At 37.6% G+C, this 19,371-nt stretch overlaps 1 protein-coding gene across 5 annotated transcripts in view; it reads right to left on the reverse strand.

The window, feature by feature from the left end:
• CBLB (Cbl proto-oncogene B) overlaps positions 1–19,371 on the reverse strand; it is a 232,229-nt gene that overhangs the window by 38,230 nt on the left and 174,628 nt on the right. For all 5 annotated transcript variants that reach the window (XM_088836714.1, XM_055417906.2, XM_055418073.2 and 2 more), the window contains exons 12-13: positions 18,070–18,435; positions 7,241–7,335 (exon numbers count right to left, since the gene is read on the reverse strand). In XM_088836714.1, coding sequence (XP_088692840.1) covers positions 7,241–7,335; positions 18,070–18,435 — 461 coding nt within the window. The remainder of the gene's footprint in view (positions 1–7,240; positions 7,336–18,069; positions 18,436–19,371) is intronic.

A 19,371-nucleotide genomic window follows, 5' to 3' on the forward strand; every position in this document is an offset into this window, starting at 1 on the left:
AAAGCAAAACAAAAATATCTCTTCTCCCATGAATTTGCTTATATATAATGTAAAGTTTAATGCTTTGATAGTATGTCCAACTGTCCCCTCAGCATCACTATTTGGATGTGTGTGTGTAATCGGCACCTGAAACTCAACAAATGCTTAAGTCTTAAATTTACCACCTTTGCCCCCTGCCCACACCTGCCTCTTCTCAATCTCCTTCCATCTGATAAATGGCACCAACCCATTCACTCAGTTTCTTTAACAAAGAAACCTATACAAGAATCATCCCTGATTTATCATACCTCACAGACATCCAATTTATTAACAGGTACTGTTGGATCAAAATACAACCCAAGGTGGGCCATGTAACTCCATCGCCATCATTCTGGTCAAAGCCCTGGCCATCTCTTACTGGTTCACCGCATCAGACGACCACACTCTCACTGGTCTCTCTGCTCTCATTTCTGCTGTCCTTAGGACAGTTCACATAGCACCGAGTTTAACTCTTTAAACACACAAACCAGCATCAAGTCACAACACTGATCAAAACCCATAATAGCTCCTAAAACTTATTAAACCAGAGTTCTCTCACGACCTTAAAGGCAATATATGAATTAGCTCCTGTCTACTGTACTCAACTTCAGCCCTCCTGTCCCTCTTGCTCTTCTCCAGATATGCCAAAGGGATTCACCTGCTTCACTGTTTTGTACTTGAGTTCTAACCCTTTATGCTCTTCACCCTGACATTATGCTTTTCACATTATGCTCTTCAATGCTTGCTGCCTTCTTTCAGGTTTCTGTTCAGTATTACCTTTCCTGATGACCTCAACCAAAATATAAACTATATCTCTTTCCCTAGTTTATTTTTCCTTCCAGCACTTACCACAACCTGACAATATACTATGGTTATTTGTTTACCTGCTGTTCTAACTAGAGCACAAATGCCAATGAGGGTGGGACTTAATCTTATTGACTCTGAATTTCCAGTCAGTACATGCAACTGAATGAAAATAGAATAGTAAGGCAAAACTTGTATTCTCTATTCATTGAGCTTTTTGAACTATGGTGTTGGATAAGATTCTTGAGGGTCCCTTGGACTTCAAGAAGATCCAACCAGTTCATCCTAAAGGAGATCAGTCCTTGGTGTTTATTGGAAGGACTGATGTTGAAGCTGAAACTCCAATGCTTTTGGCCACCTGATGCGAAGAGCTGATTCATTTGAAAAGACCCTGATGTAGGGAAAGACTAAGGGAAGGGGGAGGGGATGGCAGAGGATGAGATGGTTGGATGGCATCACCAACTCAATGGACGTGGGTTTGGGTGAACTCCGGGAGTTGGTGATGGACAGGGAGGCTTGGCATGCTGCGGTTCATGGGGTTGCAAAGAGTTGGACACGACTGAGCAACTGAACTGAAAACATTAGCACCTTATCTGTTTAGAAAAAATCTATAACAATGATCAACACCACCACCTCCCACAACAAAAAACCTTTTTTACAAAACTATGAAGTAATATTGATTCATGTGTATTTAAAAGCTTAGTAAGTCAAAAGTACAAAAGGTCTATTTATAAAAGACAAGAAACAGAATATTCTTTTAAAAAATGATATTCCTCAGCATTTCAGAACATTATTTACCTGAAGTAATTATTCCATTAATACCCACAATAATACCTTTGTTTATTGGCCAACATCTTGTGTAAAGTAAAATAAATATTTTTAATTGTTTCAGGTTTCATTTAATTTTGAAAAATCAAATTATCTCAAGATAAAACCTGACACTACAATGAAATGAATCTACATAAATTTTTCCTTCTTCCCCTAAATTATAATTACCCATATTATAAGCATTTATTTAAGAATTTATAGCTAAGTGTCAATCATCTTAAATAGAAACATTTAAGGAAAAAATAAATAAATCTATAAACACTAGTTGGGCTTCCCTTGTAGCTCAGCTGCTAAAGAATCTGCCTGCAATGCAGGAGACCCTGGTTCAATTCCTGGGTTGGGAAGATCCTCTGGAGAAGGGATAGGCTACTCACTCCAGTATTCTTGGGCTTCCCTGGTGGCTCAGACAGTAAAGAATCCACATGCAAGGGAGAAGACCTGGGTTTGATCCCTGGGTTGGAAAGATCCCCTGGAGGAGGACATGGCAACCCACTCCAGTATTCTTGCCTGGGACAGAGGAATCTGGTGGGCCACAGTCCACGGAGTTGCAAAGAGTTGGACACAACTGAGCGACTAAGCACACACACACACTAGTAGTTTCAGCTTAGTTTTACGAGAATATACTTTAAATATTAATTATATATTCTTCTAGGTCACCAGATAAATTACACGATAAAAGTCACAAAATCATACTGTTTTACAAGAAAGTAAACACTATCACAGAGTAATCTCTTCCATCAATATAATGGGAATCTGAGTAACATCAAACAATTTGACAATTACACTTCAGTAAATATTAATAACACAGTATAGATTTAAAAGTAGATATTAGGTTTGACATTACTGAATTCACCATTGGGGCTTTCAACATGTGGGAGGACTGTCAAAAGTCTATGTTGGGTAGGTTCTTTACCATCTGAGTCACCAGGGAAGCTATGTTGGGTAGCAGTCTATTATTTTGCTTTGGCCTAATTTTGAGTCATGCATTAAGACACTAACTTGGAAACAGGGACTTGAATATCCAACATCCCTATATCACTGAATGACATTTTGCTAAGACCTCTATTCTACAACCCTCCAGAGCTAAGAATCTATACTCATTGTACTCAAGTTATACACTCTAATGAAGCTGAAATAACCAAAAACAAAGCAAGCAAATAACAAAACCCAGAGTAGTAATACAATTTACACTGGCTTCAAAAATGGGACACAACCAACTATAAATGAACACTCAAGTTGCCAAGTATTCATTTGTAATTAATACTTTAGATAACTTTCTCTTAGAAGACCACTGCATGTAACCTAAAAAGTTGAAGCTCTAAAGGATTTAATTTTGTTTGGTTACTAAGTTTTATCTGACTCTTTTGTAACCCCATGGACTGTGTAGCCTGCCAAGCTTCTCTGTCCATGGGATTATCCAAGCAAGAATACTGGAGTGGGTTGCCATTTCCTCCTCCAAGGGATCTTCCTGACCCAGGGATTGAACCTGAGCCTCCTGGATTGCAGGCAGGTTTTTTTACCAAGCCACCAGGGAAGCCCAAAGGATTTGAGAGATCATTTAAGATAAACAGATCCCTTCATTTATCAGATGGAGAAGGTGAGGCTCAGAAAAGTTACCTTGTTGAAAGATAGACAAATACTTGATACTGGAGTCACCTCTGGGACTAAGTCTGATTTTATTAATACTTTAATGTTCACTTCAGAATTTCATTCTGGTTTCATAATAAATACAGTGTAGCATAAATAATTAACAAAAACGAAGAATCCTTGCATTCCTGGGATAAAGCCCACTTGGTTATGATGTATGATCTTCTTAATGTGTTGTTGGATTCTGATTGCTAAAATTTTGTTAAGGATTTTTGTATCTATGTTCATCAGTGATATTGGCCTGTAGTTTTCTTTTTTTGTGGGATCTTTACCAGGTTTTGGGATTAGGGTGATGGTGGCCATTTCACACCAGTCAGAATGGCTGCAATCCAAAAGTTTACAGGCAATAAATGCTGGAGAGGGTGTGGAGAGAAGGGAACCCTCTTACACTGTTGGTGGGAATGCAAACTAGTACAGCCACTATGGAGAACTGTGTGGAGATTCCTTAAAAAACTGGAAATAGAATTGCCATATGATCCAGCAATTGCACTCCAGGGGCATACACACCGAGGAAACCAGAACTGAAAGAGACACATGTACTCCAATGTTCATCACAGCACTGTTTATAATAGCCAGGACATGGAAGTAACCTAGATGTCCATCTGCAGACGAATGGATAAGAAAGCTTTGGTACATATATACAATGGAGTATTACTCAGCCATTAAAAAGAATGCATTTGAATCAGTTCTAATGAGGTGGATGAAACTGGAGCCTATTATACAGAGTGAAGTAAGCCGGAAAGAAAAACACCAATACAGTATATTAACTCATATATATGGAATTTAGAAAGATGGTAATGATAACCCTGTATACGAGACAGCAAAAGAGACACAGGTGTATAGAACAGGGCGAGAGGTGGCATGATTTGGGAGAATGGCACTGAAACATATTTATTATCATATGTGAAACGAATCACCAGTCCAGGTTCGACGCATGATACAGGATGCTCGGGGCTGGTGCATGGGGATGACCCAGAGGGAGGATAAGGGGAGGGGGGTTCAGGAAGGGGAACTCATGTACATCCGGGGCGGATTCATGTCAATGTATGGCAAAACCAACCAATATAATATTGTAAAATAATTAGCCTCCAATAAAAAAAAAAAAAGAGGAAAAAAAAAGAAAAATGCTTATTAAAATACTGACAAAGGACAGCATGAAAGTATCTCTACAATATAATCTAAATCATGTAAAAAAAGGTGAAAAAAGTCAAATGTTAAGATGCTGGGCATTGATATTTGGGATATGTATATGCTTGTATTTATGTACCTATTTAATTTTTTTCTTTCTTTATATATTTTCCATATTTTCTACAATGAATAACTGCTACCCATATGTCAGAGTAAATAATCAAATGGAGAGATAAACATGCTATTAAAAGCCAACACTTGTAATTTTAACTATGGTTAATTTGCAGCATGCAAAATGGGAAATTAATTTGCTATTAAGGATGCACTGTTAAAGTATTTTTCTCTTAAGTAAAGCAGCTACATTGTTTCTGAGGGGAAAAAAATCAAGAGTAAATGGGACAAAAATATATACACCTACATATACAAAATGAAATGTTAGAAAAATGTCAATTATATGCAGTTTACTATGAATTTGTTGTTCTTTATTTATAGGAAAGACAAGCACTTCATATTAAATATAAATGAAGCAAATTGTAACCTGTGCCTTTTATCCCATTTGCCAATATGAATTTAATAAACAGAATGCAAAATTTTAATCTCTAATTGTAGCCAGATTTCATGTACTTTATTTTATGATGTTCTCTGAATTAGAGGTAATTGAGCTTAGATGTTTTAATTATATATACACATATACCCAGAGTTCATTTGGGGCTATAATGTCATATGTTATTACTGATGTAGAGCCTACTACACAGAATATGTATATTTGGCTTTTAACTTCCATGTCTGCTACATATCTGGCAGCTCCAGGAAAAGTGGCCACTGGAGGATGGTCTAATTAGCTTAGTTCCCCACTGTGCCCTAAATGATGTCAACTTCACACTCCTTGCTTTTCCTCATGGACACCCCTTCCCAACTGTGCCCATCCTCTCTGACTCAGGAAATTTCCAACCTCTCTAAAAACATCCTTGGCTTACGAAGTCTATACTGGACTCTTCTCCAAGCATATACAAAAACTAACAAGTTAGAGTCGTGCAATTTACCGCGTGATGTTCTCTTGTGATTTTATGTATATTAACTTTATTTTAAAGCAGATTGTAAATTTCTTGGGAGCTGGCATGGACTTCCCAGTTAGTGCTAGTGGTAAAGAACCCGCCTGCCAATACAGGAGATGCAAGTTCGATCCCTGGTTCAGGAAGATCCCCTGAAGGAGGAAATGGCAACTCACTCTAGTATTCTTGACTAGAGAATCCCATGGACAGAGGAAACTGGCAGGCTACAGTCCATGGAGTCGCAGAGTCGGACACAACTAAAATGACTTAACACGCAAGCACGGTATCCAGCTTTTTGTTCTTTTGCATTCAGTGACCAGCAAAGGAAGGACTGAGGATGCTTTAAGATGTTCAATTAGAAATGAGGGACTTAGCAGATGATAGAGTTAAGCAACAAAGCATTCTTAGTGTACTCACTAAATAACAACTGTTGTAAGATATTAAGGGAAAACCAGAGATTACAACAAAAAGCTTTTGCCCTTAAAACCTTATAATCTTTTTAATGTGGAGAGGCACTTCAATATCAGAAAACAGTGAAGGTCATAATTAAATGTGTGGAAAATAAACTTGAGGAGGAAGAAGAATGAGCTTCAGTCTTTTTATCATCACTATAGCAGAAGTCTCAGAAGTTTTCATAAAGAAGTAGAGCCTGAGACATGGATCTTGAGAATAAAGATTCTGAAAATTTGGTGCATAGGAGGGTACTGAGGATGCACAAAACCAGAAAAAAATCAAGACAAGATTAGAGGACAAGCATTAGGAATTCCTGAACAATATTTTAGTTGAGAAGAATTCTGTGGATCTTACTGATAGCAGGAGAGCACAGAATTAATTTAAAAGGAAAGAACAATATTGGGTTTTGAGTAGGAAAGTGATTTGTGGAAACCAGAATTTAAATTAAATCAGCTATGCGAATGAAATATATTGGACGGGAAACAAGCAGCTGTATTTAATATAAGGAGGAGGAGAATGGCAATCAGATTTGGTTTTCTCCAGGTTTTATTTGGAGAAGGAAATGGCAACCCACTCCAGTGTTCTTGCCTGGAGAATCCTGGGGAAGGCGGAGCCTGGTCGGCTGCTGTCTATGGGGTCGCACAGAGTCGGACACGACTGAAGCGACTTAGCAGCAGCAGCAGGTTTTATTTGGGTAGACACCATCACTTAACTATCTGATGTGCTTCTTGTGTACCTATTTTTCAAATGAGACATTTGGTTAAAGTGATTTTTCTAGCTTTAAAATCCATTGATGTTAATTCTGAGATCAGGTAGAAGGCTATTTCAGCTGGCCTATTATAAGCCAAAACTAGTGCAATGGGGAAGGTTAGCTGAATATGAAAAACTCAAAAGAACAATCAACAGGGATGGGGGGCTGAATGGATTTGAGAAATGAGAAAACTGGAGGAACCAAACATCATTTTACAATGTCAAACTGGGTAGCTGGCATAAATGTGACACTTCTGAACAGGGGTGGGACGGAGAGCACTGTGCTACTGGAGCGTCTGTCTGGCTGTAGGGAAGACTTAGCTTTTTCTCTGTTGGTTTCTGTGTAATCTCAGAGTGCAGATAAGTCTCAAAATGCTGACGTTATCAGCAAAGAATCAGAAAGGATCTGATTTCTGTTACTTTACTTTAAAAATCCAGCTGGTTCATTTTCATAGATGCACTTCTATTCACCCTGTACTTTTCGTACTGAGAACCTTAAAACCACTCTGGACAGCAGCTTCATGCATGGAAAATTGATCTCCAAATCCAGAAATACTTACTTGATGCTGGGGAGAAGGGTGGCACCTGGAAGGGGAGGAGAAAGCCGGGGAGGAACATCATATTCTTCACTTCCCAGGTGACCATTGGAAAAGACCTGAAAGGAAATCAAAGGGTTAGCTTAGAATTTTAACTTCTGGAGGACCTTAAAACAATAGGAGCTCTTAGACATTCTGTAATTTTGAAAAGAATGTATCATTTCAGCTTATTTGAACAAGTGAAATATCATATAATTTACTTAGAACCATAGTGATTATCTGCCACTACCCAAAATACTACCAAGTTATGTGAAAAAATAAAATACAGCACGATTCTTAAACATACTGAGGGGAGATGCTATAGTTTCTATATCAGATACATGTTAACTAGATAAATAAGTAGTAAAAGTTTCCAAACATGATGAGTTTTTGTTGAAAAGTTATCACTCTCTGTAAGGATTTAATAAGAGAAAAAAGTAGCACTGGGTGCAATTCTTGCTTCAGTTCCTCCCAAATAAATTATATCTCTCTGGGGTTAACAGAACATTTCTAAAGTTCTTGACAAAATAACACAGGAGTATAATCAGAAATGCCTTTGTTCTTTCAAGGTGGAAGCTTCAGCACTACTGGCAATTAGAGGCCTGGTCTGACTTTCAGAGAGCAAGCAACTTTAAACATAGTTTCCAGTGTGTGAACAACACAAACCAAAACTGTTACCTTGCTCATAAGATACAACAGCCAGAGTTTAATTACTCAGAATTCAGGAATTCTGATTTCCAGTTATATTATGGGAACTGTCTGAACAACTGTTCTTCACTAATCCAACAATGTGAAATTAAAGCAATGTAAAAGAAAAAAAAAATTAACCTTGAAGAGGCAGATTAAACATATTTTAAGACCTTTAAGAAATGATTAGGGTTTTATCATGACGCTCTCTCCCAAACTATTTATTAGTCCATATATAAACGGTACAGGCTAATCTGTGGCAAAAAGGATGTGATGTAACTTGAATAGTTCTAGAAAACCCAATGAGTAACCTATCAATTTCTTTCCCCCTGCCTCAGTGTTCTAGAATGATGCTGAAGCTTTAGAAGTGAAACAGCCAAATTCATCCTTGTCAACTTAAGAAAAGGAACATGTTTAAAGAAATTCATTTGAAATATATCAATGTTTGCAATTCAAAGCTACACAATATAAATTTTATATTATTCAAGTTATCACTCTAAAAAAAAGCCCTGTGCTAGTTTTTGATTTCTCATTACATTCAATACACTAGAGATGAACTATGATAAAAATATCAATATATCTTTAATTTTATCATAGGTTATGACGATGGACAAAACAACAGAACAAGGTAGAGTTTTTAGATTTTGCTACGGCAAGAAATTTCTAGGTCGATATTAATTTTTGTACAGATCAGTGAAAAACTTTAAACATTAAAATCCCTTTTAACCAACAAATACACGTATCAAACCACAAATGCTCATTGTACAATAGGGATATAAAGTCACCCTTAATTGGAATTCTGGGCAATTAACTGTTGTCAGAATGGATACAATGTAAGATTTCTGCAGGAAAAACTCTGTGATGTTTCTGTCATAAATACATTTAAAATTCATTCTGGAAAAAGTCATATAGGTTTATATGCAATTATTTGTTTTAATAGGAGCAAGTACCTAATGTATTGTTGACACCGAGTAAAATTTCAACAATTATAAAATAAAAGGGAACTATGGGAATAAATGTTTCTACTGTATTCCACATGAGTTTCTTTGGGACAAAGACTGATTTCCTCATTTTATAGGACATTCCTTCAATGCTTTACACATAGTAGTGCGGAAATGAATACTGACTGCTTATTGACAGATTATATGTATGTGCAAACAGAAAAGGACCTAAAAATGCAGGTGCTAAAGTCATGTTTGTATTTCTGTTTATCTAAAGTGGCTGGATGGCAAGATTTAATATTATTTCATTCTGAACTCTATGTTCCCACCTGGACCTATTTCATTAGACAAAATCATTTTATTTAAAACTACTGAAAGAGTGGAGTAAGTCACAACTTTTTGAGCTAAAAATAAATATATTAAGTCCTCTGGAAATCTGTAAAGCGTTTTACAAACAGGAGAAAACAACTCCTCATATGTGTCAGCTGACAGTATCAACTGAAGCAGTTCACACAGAAATCTCCTTGATTCAGCCTTCTTTAACTGTCACCAAAGGAAACTTCTTTCTCTTCTGCCTTCCTAGCTCACTGTCACATATTTACTACAATTCCATTTGACATGCTTATTAATACTAACTTAAACATTCTGTCACCTCTTCTGTTTGGAGGTGACAAACAGATTCAAGGGGTCAGATATGATAGAGTACCTGAAGAACTACGGATGAAGGTATGTAACACTGTACAGGAAGCAATGACCAAACCATCCCCAAGAAAAAGAAATACAAAAAGACAAAATGATTATCTGAGGAGGGCTTATCAACAGCTGAGAAAAGAAAAGCGAAAGGGAAAGATATACTCATCTGAACGCAGATTTCCAAGGAACAGCAAGGAGAGATAAGAAAGCTTTATTAAGTGAACAATGCAAAGAAATAGAGGAAAACAATAGAATGGGAAAGACTAGACATTTCTTCAAGAAAGTTAGACATACCAAGGGAACATTTCATGCAAAGACTGGCACTGTAAAGGACAGAAACAGTAAGGACCTAACAGAAGCACAAGAGATTAAGAAGAGGTGCAAGAATACATAGAAGAACTATACAAAAAAGATCTTCACGACCCAGATAACCATGATGGTGTTATCACTCATGGTTATCACTCACCTAGAGCCAGATATCTTGGAGTGTGAAGTCAAGTGGGCCTTAGGAAGTAACACTATGAACAAAGTAATTAATGGGGGTGATGGAATTCCAGCTGAGTTATTTCAAATCCTAAAAGATGATGCTGTGAAAGTGCTGCACTCAATATGCCAGCCAATTTGGAAAACGCGGCAGTGGCCACAGGACTGGAAAAGGTCAGTTTTCACTCCAACCCCAAAGAAGGGCAATGCCAAAAGAATGTTCAAACTACTGCAAACTTGCATTCATTTCACATGCTAGCAAAGTAATGCTCAAAATCTTTTCAAGTTAGGCTTCAACAGTACACGAACTGAGAACTTCCGGATGTACAAGCCAGATTTAGAAAAAGGCAGAGGAATAGATCAAATTGCCAATATCCACTGGACCATGAAAAAGCAAAAGAATTCCAGAACAACATCTACTTCTGCTTCATTGATTACACTAAAGCCTTTGTGGACCATAACAAACTGTGGAAAATTCTTGAAGTGATGGGAATATCAGACCACCTGACCTGCCTCCTGAGAAATCTGTATGCAGGTCAAGAAGCAATACTTAGAACCAAACATGAACAACACACTAGTTCAAAATTGGGAAAGGAGTATGTCCAGGCTGTATATTGTCACCATGCTTATTTAACTGATATGCAGAGTACATCGTGCAAAATACTGTGCTGGCTGACTCACAAGCTGAAATCAAGATTGCTGGCAGAAATATCAATAACCTCAGATACGTAGATGACACCACCCTTACGGCAAAAAGCGAAGAGGAACTAAAGAATCTCTTGATGAAAGTGAAAGAGGAGAACGAAAGAGTTGGCTTAAAACTCAACATTCAAGAATTGGAACTCATAAAACCTTTTTCTGAAAAGATCTAACTATCTGAAGAAAAACACTGACATCATTAATGGTGAAATCTGCTTTGGCTATTAAAAAATTTTTTTTTTTTTTTACAATTAAAAGTCAAAATAGAGTAGCTATGGTTCAGACATCCTGGGAAATAACTATTTCCCAGATATCCTGAAAAATGTTATTATGGGTGTGATTTCAGATTAGACGCTGTGACCTAATGTGGAACTTAATGCTCCTGTAATGCATTTTTGCTTCTGTACTTTGCTTGCTGCTCGTAAAACCAAAGTTACTCCATTTTAAGATAAGGTTGTTTTTAAGTAAAGATTCCTAAAATTGTTTTTGAAAAAATGAAAAAAGAAAAAGAAGGAAAAAAAAACAAAAAAAACCTCAACATTCAAAAAATGAAGATCATGGCATATGGTCTCATCACTTCAAGGCAAACAGATGGGGAAACAATGGAAACAGTGACAGACTTTATTTTCCTGGGCTCCAGAATCACTGCAGATGATGGCTGCAGCCACGAAATTAAAAGATGCTTGCTCCTTGGAAGAAAAGTTATGACCAACCTAGACAGCATATTAAAAAGCAGAGACATTACTTTGACAACAAAGGTCCATCTAGTCAAAACTATGATTTTTCCAGTAGTCATGTATGGATGTGAGAGTTGGAGTATAATGAAAGCTGAGCACCAAAGAATTGATGCTTTTGGACTTTGGAGCTTGAGAAGACTCTTGAGAGTCCCTTGGACTGCAAGGATATCTAACCAGTGAATCCTAAAGGAAATCAACCCTGAATATTCCTTGGAAGGACCGGTGCTGAAACTGAAACTCCAATACTTTGGCCACCTGATACAAATAGCCTACTCACTGGAGGACAGGAGGAGAAGGGGATAACAGGGGATGAGATGGTTAGATAACATCGTTGACTCAATGGAAATGAATTTGAACAAACTATGAGAGACAATGAAGGAGAAGGAAGCCTGGTATATATTGCAGTCCATGGAGTCGCAAGGAGTTGGACACAACTGAGCCACTGAACAACAACAAAAATATTCTGATCCTATCATTCCTGGGCCAAAAAAGCTTTAAAAGCACTGTTTTAAATAACACAGTACAGAATATAAGACACTTCATAATTGCTTTCATTTTTACTGCCATAGTTTGACCCACTGTTCTCACTCTCTGTATGCACTACAGAGAGTCTGTCCAACATTCACTTCCTGCACTGTGCTTACACTTCCACTTACATGCTACTCCTTCCTGTCCTGTCTACACAAACATTGCCTACTGATCTTTAATGTCAATAATCAGTGACTCTCTTGCATGAAGCTTTCTTTCGTCCTTCTACCCTGCATCTCAATTAGAATGTTTCCCCCCCTTGGAGATCCCACATTGTATTTTCTAGATGCTTTTCCTATGCCTCGTCTGTTAGGTAACTGTATATCTGTCTCATCCTCACTAGACTCTACTTGGTTTGTTTTGTATTCTCCTCCGAGCGACTTCACTTTCACTTTTCACTTTCATGCATTTGAGAAGGAAATGGCAACCCACTCCAGTGTTCTTGCCTGGAGAATCCCAGGGACAGGGGAGTCCAGTGGGCTGCCGTCTATGGGGTTGCACAGAGTCAGATACGACTGAAGCAACTCAGCAGCAGCAGTGTCTTGAATATCCTACTCATTTAACTCAAAGAGGTTGAAGGACTAAGAATACTTAAGAAGGGGAATTTATACTTGTGGAAGAAGTATAATCTGAGTTATCACAAAATTTATTATCAACTCTAGGTTACCCTAGATTAATATTTTTCTACATGCCTCAAAATTAATATTTTATTAATATTTTAATAAATACTAAAATTAATATTTTTCTACATGCCTTTCATCCTAACTGTGAAGTATGAAATGTTTTCTCATGGCTCGGATATTGCCTAAAAATCAACGTTAAAGCATTTGGGGCCCTTGAGATGTAGGGAAAACACTACTGTGATAATGCAAGCACAATTAAGAAAAAGCTTTCTTAACATAGAAAATCTGAAACACAACCTCCTTTTCCCCATCCCACACATGCACAAAACTGAAAACATGCTATAAGTTATCCTCCAACAACATTAGATTAAAACTGAAACACTGTACACAGAGGACATATTTTCTGAAAGACGACACTTGAGATTCACAGATAAGTTTAAGGTCATTCTTATAAACATGTGCCTCTCTACCGAAATAGCAGAAGCCACAATATCAAAAGGAGGAATCATTCCATGTATTTATCTAGCAGTATCTTCAACAGATTCTTGTGCACAGGGTCATTTTAGAATGATGTCACTTGAAGTAACATGACAAGTCAGAGATAGTGCTTAATCACATAAGAAACAGTAGCGTTCTTAATCTTTTAAGAGGAACAAATAAAGACAGTTGGACACAGTGTCAGTATCTATACAAAAGCAGATACATTTCAAGTTCCCAATATCTTAAAACATTTTAGTGAAAATATTTTTACCTCAGATAATTAAAACAAACAAACTAGCAATAATAAACAAATATCTGGCCAACATAATATGAATTAAGAAACAGGTTTACAATGGGGCTGGAATTTGAGGGAATAGAAACAGTCCTATAGGAAAGAAATCTCATACCAATAAAATAAAGCAACCTCATAACTCTTAGCTTGCAAGGTTCATGTTAAAAGGAAAGTAGTACCTTAGGTAACTTGATTAGGCTCGGTGGGAGCGGGGAGAGATTGGGAAGTAAATGAAAGTCACAGAAAATTCTTACACTCCATTTTAGCTATGAATTAGAGGGCTTTTTTTCCCTTAGAGCTCTCTACAGTTAGCAAAAAGAGCAATTAGCATTTAATTTATTCTTGCTGCCATCACCATTTATCTAGTGAAGACGCAAATAAAAAGTGCAAATAGTTCTAATGGATGATGGGGGCCGGCACACCCACAGAGGACAGGCGATGAAGGGGAGCGAGTCCTCATTGCGTTTATGGAATGTTCAGTTTTATGAATTCCCTTTATGGTGCTCCATATGTACACTTAACTTTAAATTTTTAGTACTCATCTAAGTCTTCTTACCTTTAAAAGGGAAGATGATATTTGAGACCTTTCCTTTAATAAAACAAGTCTAAATTGTAGTTGTTACTATTTGACACAAAAACATATTTTTTTACACTTGGAGACACTGATGGGTTATATGAAGAAGTCCCTATACCCTTTATTCCCAGGATAGTATGTTTTTAAAAACAGTTTTAAAAAACTGCACACAATGTATGCAGGGTGAGGATACACTGCAACACTTAGCATTTTCATTAATATATGAGTCTTCTTAAATCAAAATCATTCTCCTCCTTCATCCCTTCTCCTTTGTCTCCCTCTTATTGTAACTACCTATGTATAATGACTGATTGTCTAAAATAGTAAAAAACCCTATTTTAAACACACACACAAAAATTAACACTCTACTTTTGGCTGAAAGACAGTGCTGGAACATTACATTAAAAAACAAAAACTCTCATACTGCCAGTGTACCGTGATCGTCCTCAGCCTCCAAGCCCTTTCCCTGCCGGACTCGCACCCACTGCCAGCTCCAGCATGCACACCCTTTCACCTCCATCATCAGTTTCAGCACTGTAATAACTCAGCAACCAGTTACAGAGTTCCTGTGGAGTATTCACTAGGAACTATGCTGAATAAAAGAGAGACGAAGGGGAGAAAGAGATAATGATTTCGGCTTTAAATTAAAAACAAAAGTAAGGAGAATTATCGTAAATGAAAATGAACTCCCTACCTAGTTTGGTTTTATTCCAGAACCAATGGATATGGAGATTTAGATATCTGGAGGGAACAGATAACTATTCCCCTAGAAATGAGGGAATAGATAACTATTCCCCTAGAAATGAAGTACTATTGGTTCATTTCATAAAGTAAGGGAAGTAAGTGGAATTGGGGGTAAGGATGTAGTAAATTGCTTGTACACATTAAGCCAGTAAGTTCTAGAGCAGGAAGTAAAATTCAGGCCTGATTCCAGAGTATGGTTGATCTGTGTTAATCAGATTTTTTGTTAAAATGCAGCTATCAGATTTGTCTTATCATTTTTACTTCTGCCTAAAGCAGTTGAACAGATACTCTTCTACAAAAACACTTTGTTAAATTCGAAAGGAGAGAGAACACTGGGAAACTGGTTATCCTGATCACTTGGAAAGTCTGGCATGTAGAAAGTATTTACAAATATATATTAAATAATTAAATCAGTCTGGACTGAGGAACTACAAAGACGTAAGATGAGAAACAAACTCCAATCCAAGGTCATGCAGAGACGAACTACAGGATTCTAGATGGACTCAGTCTTCCATCTGCTGAAGTCAGACTCTTACATCTCCCAACAGTGAAATGAGAAGAATTAGGCCTTTTCTACCTTATGTCAGTTGTAACATGCTCTGTGGTCTACCAAAGTGGAACTATGTTTCCTTAAAAAGATAATAAAAAAGGAGACTAAGGGCGCACATGCTCTGTTTTATGGCATTTAGTACATTATATATAAATCCTTCTTTATAATCTGCCTGCAAAGTCAAACAACTAGACTGAAATGAGAAATCTTAGATGTCTAATTTGGTTTAAAGTATTCAGTCTAGTTGTAACATGTAATTAACTTTGAGACTGTAAGCACTGCAATGCTAATACACACAACATATGAGATTAGACCCTAAAGAATTTTAATTAGGATTATTTAGATAGAACTAAATAGATTCAGCTTTCAATAAGAGGGAAAGTTTGCAATTTAATCAATGTCCTCTGAAATGTTAACATGTATCAAAGACCAGGACATGAAAGTTCACAGAGAAAACATGTAAGGGAATCTTTATAGCTGAAATCACTATTATACCTAAAGTTAATATAATAAAATAAAATTCCCCACCTATAACCTAAGCAATTATAACTCTAATTTAAAAAACCACCACCATTCATAGAAAAATCAATAGCCTATGTTCTAGGGCTTAGAAGGGCAAGATTATATTAGTGTTAAGATTATATAACATATTATCTAAGAAAAACCCTGAAAAGAGGTCTTCAATGAACTGGATAGTATAATTATTATATTTTAAGTATTTCTCAAGTTCATTCAGGAAATAAATTGTAATATGTTGCTAAGATATAAATATTCATGTCAGAGCTTGTCTGAACATTCTCCTGAAGTCAAGTGTGACCATGTATGAATGAAAAGTAATAGAGACTAAAGGGGGAAAAAAAAAACCAAATCATTCTTACCGAGATTCTAGGTTGTAGAAACATACTTTTAAGGATCAAGTCTCCATTTTTAGAGCATACTATAAAAATGCTTTTACAAGTGCTCTCTCTTCCATTTACATCACTTTTACACGACCTTGGAGAAAACCTTTAAAGATCTTCATATTTATAATAGATGAAAGACTGAAGGTACCAACAGGAGGCACTAACAAAAACTTTCTGCAAACTGTCACCACTCTTCCCCTTTGAGTGCCAGAGTAGACAGTTTTGACTCCTGCTATGACTCAATGGACATGAGTTTGAGTGAACTCCGGGAGTTGGTGATGGACAGGGAGGCCTGGCAAGCTGTGGTTCATGGGGTCGCAAAGAGTTGGACACGACTAAGCGACTGAACTGAACTGAACTGATCCTGGCCACTCTAATAATATTTAGTTATTAGGAAAACTAATAATATTATACAAAGTGTTCCTTCAGACATGTGCACACACACATAGGAATTTAGTACAAGCCATTTTTCACACTTGTTTCTTGATTAACTCACCCACTACAAACTATTATCTGCAAGGAGCAGTCTACTCCCCTAAAATAACAACTTAAGATCAAAAGAGGAACACTTTAACATTACAGTCTTCAAAAGAGGCAAAGCCTTCTGCAGCTGAAGGAAGATGGTGACAATTTAATTCCGGAGTCAAAAATATCATGGAAGCAAATAGCAGGAAACATGACATGACAGCTCTGTCAAGGGCCCACTGAGGGGTCTAAACTCAATGATTTCTGCTGTTGCCTCTTTGGTTTCCTGTGTGCTTAAATTCTTTCCTGTACATGTAACTGACAGTGGTAATATATATCGTGTTAAAACTCATTATGTGTGAGGGTCTCTTTCAGTATTATAGAGAAAGAGCTCGCTCTGTAACAATGAACTAAAAAACATGGTGTTTTGATGTAGGTAAGAAGTTCAATTTACCTGTCTAAGGTGTACTCTCCGCAGACAACAATAATTAAAATGACCGAGTGACGATATGCTATAATAATACAACTTTTTTTCAAATTCGATGGAACTAGAAAAGTTGGGATTTCCTGTTGGCTCAGATGGTAAAGAGTCTGCCTACAATGCAGGAGACCCAGGTTCAAGCCCTGGGTTGGGAAGATTCCTCAGAGAGTGGAACGGCAACCCACTCTAGTACCCTTTCCTGGAGAATCCCATGGACAGAGAAGCCCGGTAGGCAGCATTCTTTGGTGTCGCAGAGTCGGACACAACTGAGTGACTAGCACACTTTCCCACGCTTTTTCCCTTTTTTCAGAAAAGTTAAAAAAAGTGCTGATTCTCCCTTGACAATTTATTAATGGGAAAATATTCTGCAGATGAAATAAGAGAAGGTATACTAAACTTCGGAGAAGGCAATGGCAAGCCACTCCAGTACTCTTGCCTAGAAAATCCCATGGATGGAGGAGCCTGGTAGGCTGCAGTCCGTGGGGTCGCTAAGGGTCGAACATGACTGAGCGACTTCACTTTCACTTTTCACTTTCCACTTTCACACATTGGAGAAGGAAACGGCAACCCACTCCAGTGTTCTTGCCTGGAAAATCCCAGGGACGGGGGAGCCTGGTGGGCTTCCGTCTATGGGGTCACACAGAGTTGGACACGACTGAAGTGACTTAGCAGTAGCAGTAGCAGCAGCATACTAAACTTCTGGCAAATTGTCTAGTATCTTCCTATGAAAATTAAATCATTACTTAGACTCTTCTTCCTGACTTCTTTTAGGTTCAAGTTTTAATGAGCTTCTGATTTTTATAACTTGCAGATAATTAAAAACCTGCAGGGAAATGTCACACTAGACACAAAAAAACACCACCCAACCTTTTATACAACCTCCTAGCAGAAGATTATAAGCAGGTTGCTTTGCTTCTGCTTTGTGTATTTCTTACCTTGGCTCCTTCTAAAGGCAAGTCATTGCGTCTGTGTTTCCGGAGAAGCACTGGGTCAGAGCCCATCCGACTATGCCTTCCATTTGCATTGGAACTCGCGGTGATTCCAGGCTTCGGAGAGCCATCCCCAAGGAGGCGACATCCCACCGACTGATTAGTCCCCAGCACATCCCGCGGGCACCAGGCTTCAAGAGGCATGGGCTGATCTCTGGAAGGCACACTTTCCACGTGATGGAAGTGACGGCTCAGTCTGTTGTCAGGAGGGACTGGGGGAGGTCTCTCGGGTGGAGGGGGAGGAGGGTCTCTTAAGGGCGGTGGTGGGGCTGGGAGTGGCTTATCTTGTTTTCTCACCATGCAAGGAGAAGACTGGAGAAACACAAGAGGAAAAAAGAAAAGATGTTCCACGCACTGAAATACCTTCCAGACTGATATATTATTGCTTTTGTTTGCTAAGCCATAATAGAGCTTTATTAGATTCCTGTGCCTTCCTTTAATGAGTTTTTTATATGTAAACTCAAAATTTAGGATTATAAGGACTACAGGAAAAAAAAACAGCAGAATATCAAAATTATATGATGATTCTGACTAGTTGACATTAAAATAATGAGTCGTTAACTATTTTATTTGCACGTTTCTATGATTTAAGAGAGACAGCAGAAACCATCAAGAAGTTGTTTTACTTTTTAAAAGAGCACCTTGACTTGCAACATCTCTGAAAGATAGAAAATGCTGGTTTTGTTATTTTTGTTTTCACCCCTATAGTACAAAGCAGCTGACAAGGGTGAGATGCGCTCTGGTTCTGTATCAGTCATTAGGTGGCGCTAGTGGTAAAGAATCTGCCTGCCGACACAGGACGTGCGGGTTCGGTCCCGGGGCGGGGAAGATCTCCTGGAGAAGGAAAAGGTAACCTAACTCCAGTATTCCTGCCTGGAAAATTCCATGGACACAGAAACCTGGGCAGGCTATAGTTTGTGAAGCTGCAAGGAGCTGGACATGACTGAGCATACACATACACACCAGAAAAATGAAAAATCACAAATAATAGAGCAGTGTTACTTATAGACCTTACTTGAATTGTATTGATCCTTGGGAAAAAAAAAAACAGTTTGATTCTTATATGGAAATATAAAGGTATAAGCTGCTAAACTGATCTATGTGACTTTCACAGACTTTATTTTCATTTACACAGTTCATCTGACAAATGATTTGTGCTTTTATTGTTAGAAAATATTGCAGAAAAAAAGGAATGTTGTGTTTACATAATTCTGACTAAATAACACCCTAAAGAGTCTTAATATGATC

Source organism: Moschus berezovskii, chromosome 1, assembly GCF_049115385.1.
Source record: "Moschus berezovskii isolate FMDL1 chromosome 1, NW_MosBer_1.0, whole genome shotgun sequence".
In the NCBI taxonomy this organism is placed as follows: domain Eukaryota; kingdom Metazoa; phylum Chordata; class Mammalia; order Artiodactyla; family Moschidae; genus Moschus; species Moschus berezovskii.